This window comes from Pelmatolapia mariae, linkage group LG13, assembly GCF_036321145.2.
Source record: "Pelmatolapia mariae isolate MD_Pm_ZW linkage group LG13, Pm_UMD_F_2, whole genome shotgun sequence".
Taxonomy (NCBI): domain Eukaryota; kingdom Metazoa; phylum Chordata; class Actinopteri; order Cichliformes; family Cichlidae; genus Pelmatolapia; species Pelmatolapia mariae.
The window spans coordinates 21,680,976-21,699,433 of record NC_086238.1 but is presented as its reverse complement, the minus strand read 5'-3'; the positions used below and the strand labels follow the sequence as shown (position 1 = coordinate 21,699,433).

At 39.6% G+C, this 18,458-nt stretch overlaps 1 protein-coding gene across 2 annotated transcripts; it reads right to left on the bottom strand.

Annotated features, from left to right (window-relative positions):
- Positions 1-6,997: 6,997 nt before the first annotated feature.
- On the bottom strand, positions 6,998-18,060 carry LOC134640337 (RING finger protein 122-like). 2 transcript variants are annotated; one of them, XM_063492062.1, is made up of 6 exons: positions 17,160-18,060; positions 14,420-14,576; positions 13,197-13,239; positions 12,998-13,039; positions 11,027-11,109; positions 6,998-10,160 (listed from the first exon to the last, which is right to left on the bottom strand). In XM_063492062.1, the coding sequence occupies exons 1-6, from the start codon at positions 17,182-17,184 to the stop codon at positions 10,046-10,048; spliced, it is 465 nt and encodes a 154-aa protein (XP_063348132.1). In that variant the 5' UTR covers positions 17,185-18,060; the 3' UTR covers positions 6,998-10,045. The 2 variants fall into 2 exon arrangements, with proteins under 2 accessions (XP_063348132.1, XP_063348133.1); XM_063492063.1 differs by lacking the exon at positions 12,998-13,039.
- Between the last annotated feature and the right edge of the window lie 398 nt (positions 18,061-18,458).

Genomic DNA, 18,458 nt, shown 5'->3' with positions numbered 1-18,458 from the left:
CAGCAAAAAGAGAATTTAAAGTGACAGCAGCCTTGGTGCGTAGCTGCAAATTAAAACGTTGGAAAAAGAAGTTGCAGAATTCAGTTTTCCAAGGACACAAATCATACTGTTCTGACAGCCACCTTTCTGCAAAAAACAACAAAACAAACAAAAGGCATTCCTAGCTGTACTTTGTATGTCTACAGTCAAATATGTAAAAAACATTTTTCTTTTCATGTCTACGACTTTAAGTAACAGTAAGACATTTTTACATTCACGTATCACTTGATTCCAGAATTGCTGTTAAATAGTTAAACAAAACTCATCAGTCGCCCTGGAGTCACACGTCCATGTTCTCTATTTCACAACATGAATTATTATCTAAAAATCACATCAGCAGTAGAATAAAGTACTACTAATAGTAGAATGTATTTCTATTTTATGTTTTTGTTTAATTTTAAACAAGCAGACCATTTTGTACTTGATGCTGTCTGAATGCCAAATTTAAGCTAGTTCAGCTGTAAAGTGCAGATTTGCATCATGTTGCTAGGAAACAAACTGGTTTGAATCAAGTTGAATTTATTTTCAAAGCTGTAACGGTGTCTTACTTTTAGGATTTCTGTCACAGGTCTACACTTGGTTACAACTCAGCTTATTTGACAAATTTGTTTTTGTTTTTCTTCAGTTGACATGTGACCAAATCTGCACTTAAAAGCTGTATTCTGAAATTACGGTTAAGTTTTTGATCCATAATTGCAATGGATGTCATCAGATATGAAAACTGCTATGCACCCAGTGAGGTTTCCAAACAGACGGTTCCTTCAGACTGGAGAAATGTTGAATGGACCAACGTATGTTTCCCTTCTGCTCTCTGAGGATCATAACAGGTCAACACGTCAGCTCTGCGCTTTGCTGTCTGACTCTGTGCTTTACTCTGACAGAAAATGAAAGTCTATCTGAATTCTGACCAAGCTGTTACTGCCAAGGATCTGCTCAGCATGTTCTCACCTTTTGGATGTGTCATCTCTGTTCAGGTAACTGTCTTACAAACGTGCTTTAGAAATGCAAAATTCACTTACATTCAACTTGAAATTGCTTCATGATTTTCCTCTCGTACTTCAGACGACTGTGAAAAACAATCACAGATACGGCATGGTGCATTACCGCAGTGCCGATGAAGCTGCCGTGGCTTTGAGGGAAATGAAGAGCAGCACCAAAGTCTTCTTTGTAGCTCAAGTAGGCATCAGGGAGGTCAGAGAGGGCCCCAAGGATAAAAGATCAGAACGTCCCCATCGAGCACCACCAGGCAGCTGTAGTTACCGCCCACTGCACAGACGTCCCATTCTGTGGGAACCACTGTTTCCAGCTTACAGACAGGTAATGAAACATTTGGACTCCCACAAAAAAGAAAAAAAAATCTTAAGGTTTGTTGTTTTATGGCTGATGATGGATGTTTTGATAATTTTATGAAATCTTTTTATTTTCTCTTGTCAGACTGTGTCTATTGAAATTGATAACCTCCCACGATCTTGGTACGAAAGAGACCTGCTGCTCAGCCTCCTCCCTCCGACCACCATTGATGTAAAGGTGCTTACTCTCCAGCATTTAAAAGCACTGATTCAGGGAAATACATATGTACACAGCACTGAAAGTTTTAAATACTGTTTCTATTGTTTTAACATGTATGCTCTGTATTATGACCATGCAGATGTTTAAGAGAAAGGCCTGTGTGGTCTTGTCGGACGTCTCCAGTGCCTTGAGGCTCAGGGATTTGTTAAACAGTGCCTTTAACCACCTCCGCTTTATCTTTTCACCTCGTGGAAGACGGAGGTGCCCCACAGTGAGGCTTTTCATACGAAAAAAGATATCAGCAGCCGGCACCGTGTTCTGCTCTCAGTGACCTGTGACCTCTGCATGCTGTTACATATACAGATCAATACAAAAACAGCAAGAATCCAACTTCAGTATAATAATAAACGTAAATGCCGCTGTAGAGCTGGATCCATTATTTCTGCATTACATGTGTTACATGATTAAAACCAGAGAAAACAGGAGCTTAAAAGATGGGAAACAATAAAAAAACCAACATGCACACTGATCATGGAACCTTAGTGGGATATATTAGTGGTCATTTTTTCCTCAAAGTTGCTGTGCTAGAGTCAGTAAAAAGCACAAGGTCCAAACTGTGATGGCTGGATGATTGGGTCAGCTTTGGGCATCTCCAGATCTCCAGTTCTTGTGGGGTGTTCCTGGTCTGCAGTGGTCAGTATGGTGAACTAAGAACAGGGCCATAGGCAGCCAGTGCTCACTGATGCCTGTGGGGCGTGAAGGCTTGGCTGTGAGGTCCAATCCAACAGATGAACTACTGTAGCTCAAATTACAGAAAACATTAATGCTGGTTCTGGTAGAAAGGTGTCAGAATACACAGAGTATCACAGTTTGCTGTGCACTGGGCTACATAGCTGCAGACCAGTCAGGCTGCCCATGCTGACCCCTATCCACCACTGTGAGCACCAACAATGGGCACATGACCATCAGAACTGGACCACAGAGCAATAGAAGAAGGTGTCCTGGTCGGATGAATCACGTCCTCTTTTACATCACATACATGCCTCGGTGCATGAGCCTGTGTGTAGGTGGTGACTGCCTGGTACCAGGATGCACCATGGGAACAACACAAACCAGCGGAGGCAGTGCTGTGCTGGGAAAACTTGGGTCCTGCTGTAAAACTGGGGTTAATGATTGATGTGGCGTGAGGGGGAAGTTAGCAGTCACTGATCTGAGTAAACAGAAAGCTTACAAAACAATGCCCCACTAGTGACAGAATTCTGGCTACCTTGCAACAACGCCACCTAGGTTTAAATGAGCCTAGGAACTCTAATGTAGTTTCTGTTCCACAGGGGAGAGAATCTGAATCATTATTAATCCAAGACAATTAGAACAGTAACAGGCTGAACTAAATTAAATAATACAATATATTACAAAGTTTACAATATATAAGAAATTGGTCTGATATATACATAAATAGCTCAATTATAAATATCCAGAATATTACAGAGATGAGATATATATAACTGACATTTTACTCTAACCTGTCAAACTTTATTATTTTTTAATTTCACTGTAGAGCATGTGCAAAAGTAACTATTGCTCTGTGTACTGTGCATTAGATGGAGGAGTTGTACAGGTATGGATGACTTCCTGTGTCGTTCTGTGGTGCATTTGTGTAACCTCGGTCTCTCAGTGAGCGTGCTCCTGTGACCATTGGCATCTGCAGCACCCAACCTGCCGCTCCAGCATGCAACAGCATAGAGGAAGAGTTATCATTGGCTCCGATTTGAGAGTCACGACCATCTCTGAGCAGCATATCAAAGACATTACATTTGTGCAAATTAATTGCATGCTGGGTTGTCAAATGTTTGTGTGTTGGAGGTATTTCCACTCTTTGTTTTATTAAAAATGGGAAAAAAAACCAACATTTTTTTTTAGTAAACTTTTCAGTTAACGAAAAGACTCACAAACAAGCTGCAGCTTAAGGTATTGCAGTCTTCAGCTGTAAGGGATTTTTATCCAAGTAAAAAAAAGAATTTTGACATTTTATTTTTGTTAAAACCATTAAACTAAAGCTGAACTTCAATCACATCTTCTTTATAATCCACAAAGTCAAATAGCAACAACAGTGAGTTGTTGTTGAGTTGTGTGACATCGGGTTGCCTCTGTGTTTTTTTGTTTAGGGAAGTGACTTCTGGTACATCCCTGTGCTGATGATGGAATACAACAGTCAGTTCCTGGGAATCAAGAGGCAGGAATAACAGTGACTAGCTTGTGTATTGTATATCAGAACAGATGGTTAATTTGTTGGTAAAGTATCAACTGTGACACATGTTCATTTTATGTGAACCATAAAGTACAATATGTATCATGAGTAGATGGATGTATTATCCTTTATTACACTCTCAAATACGATAAAGTTTTTCTTCATTCTCCTGCTTTTTGTTTTGTTTTGTTTTGTTTTGTTTTCTTCGAGTCAGGTTATGCCAGATGTGGCAGATCATCTTGCAGGAGGATAACAATCAGCCCATTTGCTGACTGAGAGACTACAGCCACTTAGATTTGTGCACCCAGAAAGAGGAATGAGACATTGGGTGAGTCACTAAGCCCGGAGATTTGATTGCTTATACACGCATGGATGCAAAGGAAACAAAAACAACCATTCCAGACAAAGACGAAAACATAAAGAGAACCATATGCTCTTTGATATCTATTTATAATTAAGGCAACAAGTCATGCACTGAGAGAACTTGTGAACCAGCTTATCCCCTCCCTTTGCGATTATCCTCGCTATCTTCCAATCATTCTCTCCACTTGCTGTAATGAGGTCATTTGTCTGCAGAACACTGAATGCACGCTGATATCTGAGACTTCTTGAAGTTAAATATTTACTTTATGAGGAACTGTGGACTACTTTCAGGGCATGTGGGAATATAGATGTTAGAACATTTGTAGTGTGGTGTTTTGGGGACTCAAATGAAATTTCTGCCTTTTCAAGTGTCTGCAGGTAATCCGGTTAATCACTGTCAATAACCAATAATTAGCATCTTTGAAAACCTTTTCATGACACAGTTGATGTGTTCTTGCACAAATACCCTGATGTCATACCTGAGCAGGGAATTTCCAGACATTTGCTGACTTTCTTTTGTCTCTGCTTTTGTGTTGTGCATATTTATGCAGTAAGACGTGCATCTTTGTACCTGTACAGTCGCTTATTTGTCCCAGTAAAGACCCTGTAGTAGACCAGAAATTCTGTTTATGAGTTAAGAAGACTTCTGTTCTGTATTGCGGGATAGATGTAGCTTGATGCAAATTTTCTGCAGCAAGGAATTATTTCTAGTGTTATTAATCCCCAGTAGACAGGCTTTCAAACCCCTAATTAAAACATTATAAACTGGTCCACCCCAAGGATCGATCCCCCGGCACAAGCCGATTACTATAATGTACGCGGTGAAGAGCCAGGAGGACCTGTGATTTCTAAATCCTGGAAACCAAACAACCTCTGGCTAAGTGGATGGCACAACACAGAAGAACTACCTCGTTGGGTCAGGACCAGAGATGGGCAGTAACGCGTAATCCGATTACTTTTTTCGGGTAACGAGTAAAGTAAGGGATTACTATTGCAAAAACGGTAATTAGATTACCGTTACTTTCCCGTAGGAACGCTGCATTACTAAAACCGTGATTTTTTTGCGAGAATGACGTAAGCGAGTGCGACGTTCGTGACAACAGCTGTGTGCAGATCAACAATGGATAATATGTCGAGTGCGGGAGAGAGTATGAGCATGCAGCGTTTAAAGCGTGGAAGTACTGACCTTACTTTGAGTTTGATTCCATAAAAAGTGACAAAAACATTAGCGTCCGTTGTGCGTGGGAAGAAAACTTCTTTTTACAGCGAAAAAAAACCCCTAAACTTCCAAGCAAGCACCAAGTGCGCTACAACGTAATGGGAAATTCACAGAGAAACTGGCGGATTCTTCCACTGACCGCTGCGGCACACCTGCACCAGGGCAAACCTCCGCCACCCCACTCCTACCTTACAGGTCAAAATAGAGCAACAGGACCGCTAGTCTTTGATTTTATTTATTTTCTGCTGTGTTTTACTTGCATCTATTTGAAAGAGTGAGTGTAAACACAAATAAATATTTTATTTTATGTGCTGGAATGTGCAAAAATAGGTTTAAATGTTAAACAAATTTCTTCCAGTCAGAGAATGTTACATATAATTAAATTTTTGCTTGATGCATAAAGTTAAAAGATTAAAATTAATAAAACAAGTTTTAAAAAGAGACTTTTCCATTTGATTACATTTTGTATGATGGATTATGCAGAAAAAGTAGAATTGGGCTGAAAGATCTATTGCTTTATCACTATTCAGGTTGTAAATCCTGTTTTTAAAAAGTAACTAAGTAATTAATTACTTTTGAAAATAAGTAATCAGTAAAGTAACGGGATTACTTTTTGGGGGAAGTAATCAGTAATTAGTTACTGATTACTTTTTTCAAGTAACTTGACCAACACTGGTCAGGACTCCACAGTCTGTTACACCTACAGGCCAGTGGACACTTGTTCAGTGATGAGGATTTACACATCCTAGACAGGGAGGAACGCTGGTTTGAGCGGGACGTCAGTGAGACCATTTACATGAAAAAAGGAAACATACACCTCTGAACTGAGGAGGGCGCCCAAGTGTACATATGCAACCATTTTCCAACTCTCTGTGTATGGCACTCATGACGTTTGATCAATGGTCGTGACAGTTTTACTATTGATCATTAAACTGACCTCATGGCCCAATGCTAGTCAGTGGTGCTAGTTTCTGTTAGGTTGGGGCTGAGACAGGTATAAGGTTGATGAAGCTTGCAGTCAGAAGAAGACACTTGGATGAGAGAGGAAATGTTTCTCCCTCTGAAAAGGTTACAGATGAACAGAATCGACTGTCTGAGAGTTCAGTATATCGTGACTTCCTGTAATAAATACAGGCAGAAATGGTGATATGAAATAATCAGATTGTTATTACAGGCACACCAGAACTTTGAAGCTGAATGCTGAGGTCAGTATGCTAGCAAACTAACAGTAATAATGCTAACATTGCTGATGTTTCAAAAGTAATGTTTGCTATTTTAGTTTAGCATGTCAGTGAATTAGCAGGTACGCTGATGAAAATAGCCTATAATTCTTTTGATATGGTGCTGCACACCATTAAGGCTTCTTCAGTTTGCTGGATTAAACCAAAGAAGCCTCCTTGGATGAAAGGTGAAACCAAAAAGAGGTCCAGCTGCTTTCATTTCAAGCATTTAAGTCTACCATGATCTGGATGACTGAGAACCTACACAGACATTTAGGCACAAACCATAAAATGTAACACAGATTTCATTTTTGACTGAATGAAGGTGCTGGATAAACATCAACAGATATGTGAATACTTTAATTTTAAAGTAATCTGGATCCCCACTGGGGACCAGTTATGGTTTTTACAGCATCCCATAGCGGTACAATAATTGTCTGGTTTCTTCAAAGCTCAAAGTGTTTGATGGAGAGACGAACCAACAGGCTGAGGTTGTCAACACCAAAGACACTGCTATAAAGATAACAACAAACTGTATTTAAACTTACACAGAATTATTGGTGGGTACATTTATATAGCACCGATAAGGTGGCACCTCATTGGTTATAACACTGTGATTATTCTGTATGAGGACACATTGTAAAAGATCAGAGTTGCTAAAATATAGCGAGAGTACCAACAGGTTTTTCTTTCATATATTAAAATGACAACATAGAAATAAACAGTTTTAACTGTGTACATGTAACAAATCTAGACAAAAAAAAAGACGTGGATCCAGACAACCTTATCAAAAAGCTGATTGTACTGAATATATTTTAGAAGTCAGAAACAGTTATAGTTACAGTTTACACAGTACTTAACCTGTATAACATGGTGAATACAGAGAATTATATTTATGATGTACCTCACTTGTTCTCGGACAGGCTCTTTCATGTCACTGCAGTCCCTTCTTACTTTAGCAAGTGTAGCTCTTCAGACATGGGGAGCTAAGATTGCCTTAAAGGTGAATTAGTTCATGTTAGCACTCCTGCAAAAGTGCTGTGTCATCACAGACTCACAGTATATTTTTACTGAAACCTTGTTATGATTTTTTTTTTTTTAAAGAAGAAACAAATATCAAAATCAGGTATATTTTAGTGGGTGAGTCACTCGAGACCCTTAGCTGTAGATGAACAAGCAGCTCTTTTCTGTCAGAGCCTATATGAATCAACTGTCTTGTCATTTGGGACATGGCTACCTTCACTCAGCTTGGCAACCCAATATAGTACAGAGCTGACTGAGAAATAGTAGATACACCTGAATAAATACACCTCTTCCTCTTGTTAGTTCACAATAATCCCATTTCCTTAAGTTAAATCAGCCCTGTGGGTCATTTTGCACTTTCTTTACAGTCTCTGCATTCATTATCATCATCATCATCGTTGTCGTCTCATCACACTGAGACAAAGGAGGTTCAGATCGCTTCATAACATTGTCAAGAGACTGTACTTTTTTTCTCAGGCTCTATGAAAATGTAGCAAACGATCAAAGCAAATCATATTCACAAGGAGCTGCATGTCATTTTTGGGTAAAGTAAAAAAAAACAAAAAAAAGGAAAAAAACAAGCAGACTGGAGTTTGTCATACAAACATTTCTCAGAGGCAGAGCTGCTCTGAAGGCAGAAATAATCTCATTAGTTCAGTTACAGTAAAGCTATATTATCTGACCCCACTTGATCAGCAAGTTTGTGTTAACTAGTGACAACTAGCTGGTATCTCTGCTAATGATCCTGTTCATATACTGCTGATGATGACGCTGTCTTTAAATTGCACAAAAGTTTGGTGGCTGGAGCCAGAGAACATTAACCTGAAGCAAAACTTGTGTCTATATTAAACTGGAGCCTTTTGAAGTCTGAAGTTTAGACTTATGTCTGACAAGTTTCGCATTCACTGTTCACACGTAGCACAGACTCTTCCACCATAACCAGCAAACTGAATTTCAAACACGAATCGTAACAACTTTGTCATCACAGGTTGATGAAGGGAAGCATGATTTGTGGTCTGAGTTATTGTTGTTTTTGTTGTTTGTCTGTTTTTTTGGCAAAACTACATGAATGCTACATTTTTCACTTCAAATCCAGTTTCTTTTTCTCTTTTATATTACAAAGTCTCTTAAATACTTCATCTGTTTTTAGTGGGCTTTGCATTGTATGCATCTTGAAGGCACTTGTCCATTAGTTTACACATCTGGCTTGACTGTGTTAAAGCTACAGTGGACAAAATCGTTTTGGCAACAATGAAAAAAAAGAAAATCGATAACCTCCCAGCATGCTGTAATCCAGCAGTTGCAGAGGAAAGTGGACTGCTGCACTTTCTCTGGGTTTTGTTTTCAGGCTTTAAAAAGCTAGCTCATGATCGGCGAGGTGATCCGCACAGACTGGAATAGCTGATCGCCAAGAGGTGAAGTAATAATTCTGTGACCACACCATTAAAAAGTAGCTTTATTTAAATCTGACTCCAGATTATCCCACTGTGAAGTGCTGCACCTCTCCCTCCACATCTGCTCCACTTGGATTGCTAACTCTTGGTGTGCCCAGGTGGATGCTCACTGAATCTCTTCCACCTCTGTTCAAAACAGTCAAACCTCACTTGATGTAGGCTGGGAAAAGAGGACAAACTTGAAGAGAGCCAAAACTGAAAAACTTGGTGCTACCTTCTGACCTGATATGCCTTTTTGGCCTTAAACAAGTCCTCCACTAGAAACTGCTTTCTGGTCTCTGGGCCATTCCCAGCTACTGTCGATACTGATGATCATCGCTATCATGGTTGCGTTAGTTTGACTTAAAAAAAGTCTGTTTTGTGTCTGCAAAGCTAGTCATGAATGGGACTTCCAACGGGTGATCCAAACATACCGAGAGCACTCGGAGCTGTGCATGGCTGCACAAAGGGAGAATAACACCAAACTAAATTAGACATGTTTTTGCAAAATGTACACCTTTTATCTAAAGAAATGAATTCCAAGCAGGGACATGCAGGACCTTCAGGTGGGAGAGAGAGGTTTGAATTCTGTATGATGTTAACAGTAAAGTTACCTTGTTTTGGGCACATAATCTTGTGCACATCTGGTGGAAGGAACCCCAACGATGGGAAAGCCATAGGAGATGGCTGGTTATTTTCGAACTTTCTCCTTTTTTCTGCCTTTGGTTGATTTCTACCTACTGCCGTGTACATACAGATTAAATGTGATTACCATTCCCATCTCTCACCTTATTCAGTTTGCCGGGAATGTTCTTTGGCTTTCCTTATTTACTCTCATATCTATATTTATTTCCACTTTCAGAAGAGCTCTGCCTCATAAATACTCACATTACTAAAAGTACTGTGTGTCAGATTGTGGAACAGGATTCTGTACAGTGACAGGTCAAGTGACTGAAGAGCTGTGGAGTGCTGCTGGACGTACGCTCCATTCTCAGACCTCCAGGAGACTCTGAGGCACTGGTTGCTGGTGGTCAGGCTGGAGGCGACAAATGGGCTTGTTGCACATGGGGCACACGCTGCGAATCTCTAACCATTTTAGCAGACACCTGCATAAATGTGGATAGACATGAGGCAAAGTCACAAAGTTGCAAAGTTATGTGAAAAGGTTCAGTTTTAACCACGTAGCATCCATCAGATCACCAGAGAAATACTTCAGGTTCCATTTTAGCAACATGTTAAACAAGCACAGTCTCAGAAGCAAGATCATGTTACCTTTTAACTCAGCTCCTTTACATGGATTTTGGCCTTTCAGCTTTCCTATTTTAAGATTTAAACCTGAATACACCAAGTAGGTGTAAAGTCTATATAAAAGGGTCAATATGAACTGAACCTACCCTGCCCCAAAAAAGATCCCTGGCGACCCAATGATGGTTTAGTGGTTAAAAACACAACAAAAGAGAAATACAGGAACAGTGACAGCTCACACACTTTGTAAACAGCATGTACATTCCAGAAGCTGGTCTAAAACTGCTGCTGTTATTGTCACACCTAAGCTGCAGGGTAAATTCAAGGCTCAGTTACAAAAGTCCTCCTGTTCAAACATGCACGGTCAAGAGTTCTTAGAAATCTGGTAGTCATTTCCTGCGAGCGTTGCTGGGCATCTTTTTCCAAATTTTACGGCCTCAGTCATTGCGTCAGCTGCTAATTGAAGGCAGAGACCAGCAAGAAATTTGCACATGTCGTTTCTCCAGCTGGTCGAGATCCTTGCACATTTTACTAAAATTTTTAAGCTTTAAAAAAGACGAATGGAGCCACGGTCAGGCAGTCAGCTTAGGTGCATCATTACAAGTTTGTGAAACCACTAAAACAAATGAAACATGTTTTGAGTTTGGAGTTTTCATAACATGGAGTCAGTTGTTTGCTCTCATGAAGGTTTGATAATTACCATGGAATGATGTACTAAACAACTTACTTTTTGTGAAAAGCATGGGAACACGGGCACACTCCAAGCTCGTCCCTGCTGCGGAACTCTTCCAAGCACACCGCACATGTTTGCTGAAAAGGCCAAATGACGGTTTAATTCAAAATTCAAAACGACTACCTTTTTTTTTACACTTATTGTGTAACATCAGGGTGTGATTTCACAATAGAGACCATCTTTTAATTCACTCATTGGTAGCTTAAGAGTTACATTAAGATATAGCAGTTACTATAATTTTTCAGAGATCTTCCAGAAGCTCCTGAACCACACATTTATTGCTAGCTGTGAGTACCTCGCCTGTTTCTCTTGGGTGAATAACCACAATACCAATTTGGCATTTAATCAGTTATTCGATTGCTTTACTTTTCCAAAATCTAGTTACGCTTATTATGATGTATCAAACTGCTAAAATAATGAAATATAAATACATAACATCTAGCACAAAGTGGTAGCTACAATCATGAAGCCATGCTCGTGGAGCACCCGTAACAGCAATAACTTACAGTAAAGTCTGCATGACTTTATCAGTGGCTCCTATACAATGTGACTTCAGTTTATTGAGTTTTGTGGGCATTTGTTTATGCACAAAGGTCCTGTCACAGCATGTCAGCCGGGTTGAGGTCTGGACTTCGACTGGGTCACTTTGATTCTTTTCTTTTTTTACCCATTCGGGTTGTAGATTTGCATCTGTACCTGGGATCACTGACCTGTTTTATGACCCAGTTTGGGTCAAGCTTTATCTGTCAGACAGATGGCATATTTGACTCAGAATACTTTGGTATACAAAGGAGTTAATGGTTGACTCAGTGACTGCAAGGTGCCCAGGCCCTGTAGACTGACCAGATCACTAAAAGCCAAATGTGAGGCAAAAACTGTTTTTGTGTAGGAGAAAGCGGGATGACAACGCTGAAAAGTAGACTGAAATTTGTCACATCAAACTTGAAAATAAAACTCCAATCAATTGTGCATGTTACCAGATTGTAAATTATGTATAGGCCAACTATGCACCTGTTTTCTGTTTTATTTCACTGCTATTTCAGCAGTTTGTATGTTTCACTTTTGATTAATCTAAATCTAGATGCCAAATCCATAGATTGGCATACTTTTTTCAGCCATATCTGACAATTTTAGCCATTTTTAACCAATTATGACCCCAAAAATCATTGTATTAGTTCACACCATAGTTCCCTCCTGTGGGAAAACGAAAAATAACTCTAGCAAAGAAGACAAAAATTCTTTCTAAGAACATACTGCCACTTCATTTTTGTTGTAGTAGTTTGCATTATATTCAACAAAATCTGCTAGTTACATTTGATGACTTGTAACATTCGCTGATGAGTATGGCATTGGACAGGTGACTATCTGACTATCATAAAAAAAACCTTCCCTTCATATATACTGGGTAAATGCTAGACTTTAGAGTCTATTTAAAATGTGGCTGTTATTTACTGTCATAATTTCAATAAAGCAGTATAGGTGTACTTAGTTTTTCACAGGACTGCCTAGATTACTGTGAATGAAAACTTTCACATGACTGTAATTGCTGTAGCTAGCTAAACCTCAAAACCAGTAGCTAATGGTTAAGAAAGTAGTTCTAAAGGTAACTGGCAGGTTTTACATAATGTATAATGCTTTTACATGGTCTCTTCTTATTTGACCTTTAAAGATATGATGGCATTTTGTCATAAGAGTCAAAGGAGTAGGATGAAGTTTACACTTATCTGATCCTATCCTATATTTACGCTGCAGTCACACCAAACAATGGTTCCCTATTTCTTTGGGTGAATTACAGATTTACTACAGCTCAGCAGTAAATTGGGCTTCTGTTTAATCCCTTTATTTAGTTTTGCTTTTCACATTTTAAATCACTTAACAAAAAGGATGTATAACAAATATCTTTTAAATAGTTAACACTGGCTCTGGTTCCTGTTCATCTCAGCCCAGTTTGCCCCTTTAACTTACACCAAGTAGGCTCAGTTTCTTCTCCGCTCCTTTTAAAACAACCTGTTGAGAAGAAGGGATTTGTGTAAAAAAAAAAATATATATATATATATATATATATATATATATATAAATGGCAGTTCTCTAGAAAAAGTGCACATCAGTGTAACTGGATTACAATTTGGCACTTGTCCTATTGGTCACAATATCAATATATTACCTCGTTGTAGCCATACTGCCCTCTAGCACCTCGTCGCCTCAGTCTGTGAAGCACAAATAAGAAACATATTATTATTTAGATGCATGAAAGCTCTAAACTATGTCTGATGCTTCCATATCTGTCTTCACCATTACAAGTCTTGTCATGCTGTAGGAATCAGCTGGGATAGTACTTTGAGCAGGTCTGGAATTCACACAATGTGAAATTCATGTATCAGCCTGTCCATCCACTCTTGTACTGAGCAGAACTGCAACTCTGTCAGGAATGCGCGCTTGTAGGAAAAGAATCTGGCTGAAATTCAGCTTTACTGCACTGATCACAAGCTGTGTAAAGCATAAATAGATTAGCGTTATTTTGGGTTTGGGGAACAAGTAAATATCTAGTTCACCAATCCCTTACTAAATTTGAAGGATAAATAAAAACGATTGAGTTACAAGTTTTCCAAGGCACCTTTGTCTCCGGGGTATCTTCACTACACCTTTGCTAGCGAAACCACAATATGACTGATGAAACATGACTTCATCAATCCATTTAGATGGACTTTTTCCAGGAATGCTAGCGCTTGAAAGCAGCACCCTGTCCTAACCCTGTTCTGTCAGCACTTCATTTTGTCAAACAACAATGTTCCATGTATTTCCACACAATGCAAAGACAGCGGAAAATACTATCTCCTAATGTTCAGAGTCAGCCATTAAGATCTGCTCATGTGAACCCACCCCATAATATAATTTAGCTTGTTTCAGCTGGACTGATAGTTTCATGTGACTCATTTCAACTCCCATATGAATGCCAAATGATAAAAGATGATACGAAGAAGTGAGTCTGGCTGTGGATGAAACACAGTTGCAAGAAACTGAGAAATAAGATGTTTTGTTTTGTAACACACTCCAATATAGGTAAAAAAAAAAATAAAAAATCCTGTACAAGTGAATGGAGGATTAAATATGTCTTGGAACTATTTTTGACTCTTTTGTTATTTGTATTTGTAAGTTAGGTGTACAATTCTGTCTACTTAACAACAGATTTTATGATGTTTATTAAAAGAGAAAGACCCATTTACTATTTGGAATTAGAGACCAATTCCGCTGAGAGCCTGACAGACTTAGAATGAATTAATGCACATGACTAAATGGTGACTAGTTCATAGAAACACACAAATATAAGAGTTTTGTAGAGCTATCTGATGCAGGAGCTCTAAAGCTGTACTGCCTTTTGTCCTGTACCTGAACAGGTAGCAGCAGAAGATGAGGCTGAGCATGAGGATGAAGAGGCCGATGCCCAGGATGATTATGTAGACGTTGAGCGGCAGTTCGTACAATGTTTCTGATGTCATCTTGTAGTAAGGATCAGAGTTCTGCAGTCCGAGGTTACATAGACACCCTAAGAGAATAGGATACACACAGAGGAAAAAGACTGCACCCAGTGTATAAACTACCTCAACCTGTATTAAAACAGCTAGAGCAACACAGTTTGGCTCACAAGGAAACTACTTCCGTAACCACTTGCACGTTAGTGTAAACCAGTCCCACCACAATAGCTTATCACAGCTGATTTTTTTATACTAAGGAAATTTGCTTTAATGACATAATAAACATTTTAGTTATTCAGATTTATGAAAAGGTATTTTGAGCTATATAATAAATACCTATAGCAGCAATCATTTATGAATGGTTTCAAGTTAAAATACAGTTAATTATTAAACTGGATCATTTTACAATATCAGTGTATAATATTTCCATAATACGTTGGTAGTGGCCTGTATGTAAGGCTCACTGTTCATATATCTTGACACAAAGAACAAGCCACTCATGAATATACTGTTGGTGATAATGCAAATACGGATTCATGGTTTCTCATGCCTGGTTGTATGGCAACACAATAGACAAAGCTATTAGTCAGCTAATTCAGCTGTGGAATTAAAATGCCAACAGAAATCATTAGGAAAGAAAGAAAGCATGCTTGCTTTTTCTGCACAGAATATTTATGACCCAAATAGTTTGCAAAATTCATAAAGATGTGGGCAAGCTTCTATTTAATTTTATTCTGAACAATTTATGTCCTTTGTCTGTAGTTCTGAAATGACCCTAATAGCCCAATATATTATGTATATATGTTATAGAGACATATATATATGTGCACAAAAGGAAAGGAAAAGCTAATATACACAATAGTTTTTATTTTTTTAAACAATTTTTTGCAATGCCTCATAACTATACTGTTTTACAGGTTCTTTTTGTTCTCTTCAAACTTGTCACTAGAAAACTCTGATGAACCAGATGTACCCTACTTGCCCGGCATCAAGTGGCAGATAAATTTATCCCTTTGCTAGGAAGCTAATGCCCATCTACCTAGCTATTATCTTCATATCTAAACGTTGCCATTAGCTACCTAGCTAAAGGCTATGTAGCCATTAGCTTGACCAGAGTAGTAGCTAAGAGCTAAGGACTGATCAACGTGTAACATTTAGCAGCTACAACCAGAACTTTCCTCGGCAGTTGGTGGACAACAAGTAGCCTAGAGTTATCAGTTGTTAATGTTGCCTGCATTAGCAAACATTTTAGCCTTTAAAATCAGGCTGTTAAACTTGTTTCAAAAAATATACTAGTCTGGACTTCCCATGTGTGTCGCGTTGCTATTTTAGATCAAGGGAATGAAGGTCAACAACATAAGTTTAACACCTGTGTGTATAAACACATTTTTATGTGAGTATTAGACCACCCAGCTCCACCAGAGGTTTGCCTGTGGTGTATATTCCACACAGGTCACTGTAGCAAACATATCCCATCATACATCACCCTGTCTGGCCATCCTACACTTCATCTCCTTCCACCCTCCACAGCGGATGTAGGGTTGGGTTTTAGGTGGTGCACTCTTGTGTCTGTGCAGTCTGTAAAGCCTGGCACACGAGCTGCACACGACATCTGTGAAGCCTCTTGTTTCAAATTGCAAACTGCTTACCCTGTTAGCATTCTTGGGCTTCCCAGAGTGTTTGAATTCAGGTGAAAGTTGAAGTATCGTGGGATTTTGGGGTCAGATTTTTGTTTCTGGTGATGTTTGCTATCCTCATGATGAAGACGGAGAAAACAAGCATCTTTCCACACCCTAAAATAGACCGACTTTAATATGAACTTTTATATCTGTCCTTGCATCACAAAGGAATGTGTTCTACTTGCTTTTTGGCCCAACACCCCTTAGTTTAGCTTGGGGAGAAACAAGTTCTTAGCCTGAGGGGTTTGAGCAAGGCACTTTTCATTCCATGCAACAAACGTCAGGTTTAAACCACAGTAATTAACGTTTTCACAAGACTAAAGTGCAGGAAGTTAAGCTACAGTGGAGGAAGTCTGGTTCAGAAGTCACTCTCTAATGGACAAGGGTCACTGCAGCAGGTGACAGTCTCAGGGGGTTTTAGGAGGAGGGTTAAGGAGGACATCTGGACAAAGGAGGTAATCTTAGCACGATGCTAGTAAATCATTGATAGTGGAGCACTAAAGGCTAGGCCACTGTGCACATGCATTATTTGGGGATAGGATTAAATCATTGTTAAACATGACTAGTTTTATTGTGATGTGTTTTGGATGGAAAATTTGTAGAAATGTGTAGCATAAAAATCTTTAAGATGATTAAGTAGGAAAAACCTTTTTGCAGTCATTTTTTTTTTATTATAAAAATAGTAAAACATGTTGTGGCCTAGTTGTTACTGTTGTCATAACTTCATGACATCAGGATAGGGTTGGGTCAGCTCTTCACTAATCTAGTGACTGTGGAAAGTCCTTCCTCACCTCTTAGTAACAATTATATATAAACATGTCTTACCTACAAACAGCTTAATAATGTATAAATCAGTTGCTAGAAAACACCAGTAGCATTATCCAATCAAAATCAGTTAACTATGTATAAGGAAATCGTGGTGGAATAGCTTAATATAACTCTTTTAGGAGGGCAAACTGGCTCCAGGTCACTTACCGTTACACCAGTGGACAGGATGCATCAAATGTTCATATAGAAATGTTCATATAGCAAACCCAGTAAGCCGTTCCAGTATCACAAACTATGATTTGCACAACTTTTCTGGGAATGTTTCCAGCACTGAAAATGATGTCCGCCTCCAGGTTCCTCTTATACCTGTGTTAAATCCTTGTGGTCTAGAGTCAGTACACCTGATCAGAGACGCCTAGGACCTTGAACACAATTTTTCTGTCTGCTGTGATGATTTTACCCCATGAATGTCATAAAAAACATCCACTTATGTGAGATTTTGACTCCCAGACGGCTGCGAATGTATCAGAGGTAGAAACTAAAGTGCTCCTTTGTGCATTCCCAACACATGACAAAGAATCCGACGTGGAGTTGTGCTGATGAGAAGACACCAATGTCACTGACAAGACAAGGAAATGTATTCCAAATCCCATACAGCACTTTTGTTATGAGCCTCTGGCTTTGTTTCCCCCTTCAAAACACTGTGACAAGGCTGTCCTTCCCTTCCTCTTCTTCTGTTCTCTTTTCCCTTTCTTCTCACTCCTCTGTCCGCTCCTTTTAGATCTCCACGCCGCTTTTCTCCTCTCTGGCTGTGAAAACCTGCCGTTGCCAATTATGGAGAGACAAAGGGAGGGACGTGGACGGGTTCTCCCGGCAGCACAGCCAGCCAAGCAGGCGGGCAGCCTCTCAGTGTTCCCGTGGAAAGCAGCAACTCATCTCTTCCCCCGGCTTCCTGCTGTGAACACAGAACACGGGGAGGTATGTCAACGCAGGAAGACAATGCAGCCAATGTTAACTCAGACCTAGGCTCTCCTCTCTCCGCCTGTGGTTTCTTTTTTTTCTTTTTTCTTCTCACATTCACTCTCCTTCCTCGTCTCTCTTCCCCACGTTCTCTGTCTAAAGGTCTCAGTTTGTAAACAGATCCCTGCTCATGTGATTCGCTGTCTGCATCATAGCTCTGCTTTCACCGCCCCCTCCTTCCTCCCTCCTTCCCAGCTCGCCTGCGTGCCCTCCTTTTACCCCTCTGGGTTTTCCTTCCACCCACTCTCTCCCCCACCCCATCCCCACCTTCCTATGCAGCTGCAAGCTATTATTGAAGTAGCTGCAGAGCAGATGGCAGACAGGCAGATGAGGGGAAAGTCAGCGATATGACAGTTGAAAGATAGTTTGATTAATTAGATGCAGTGTTTTCCACTGATAAACAGCAACTCGCTTTGTTTATGCAAAACTCGTAACCTGAACCAAAGGGGAATTTTGAATCCCTCAAAACTTCCATAAGCCAACTTC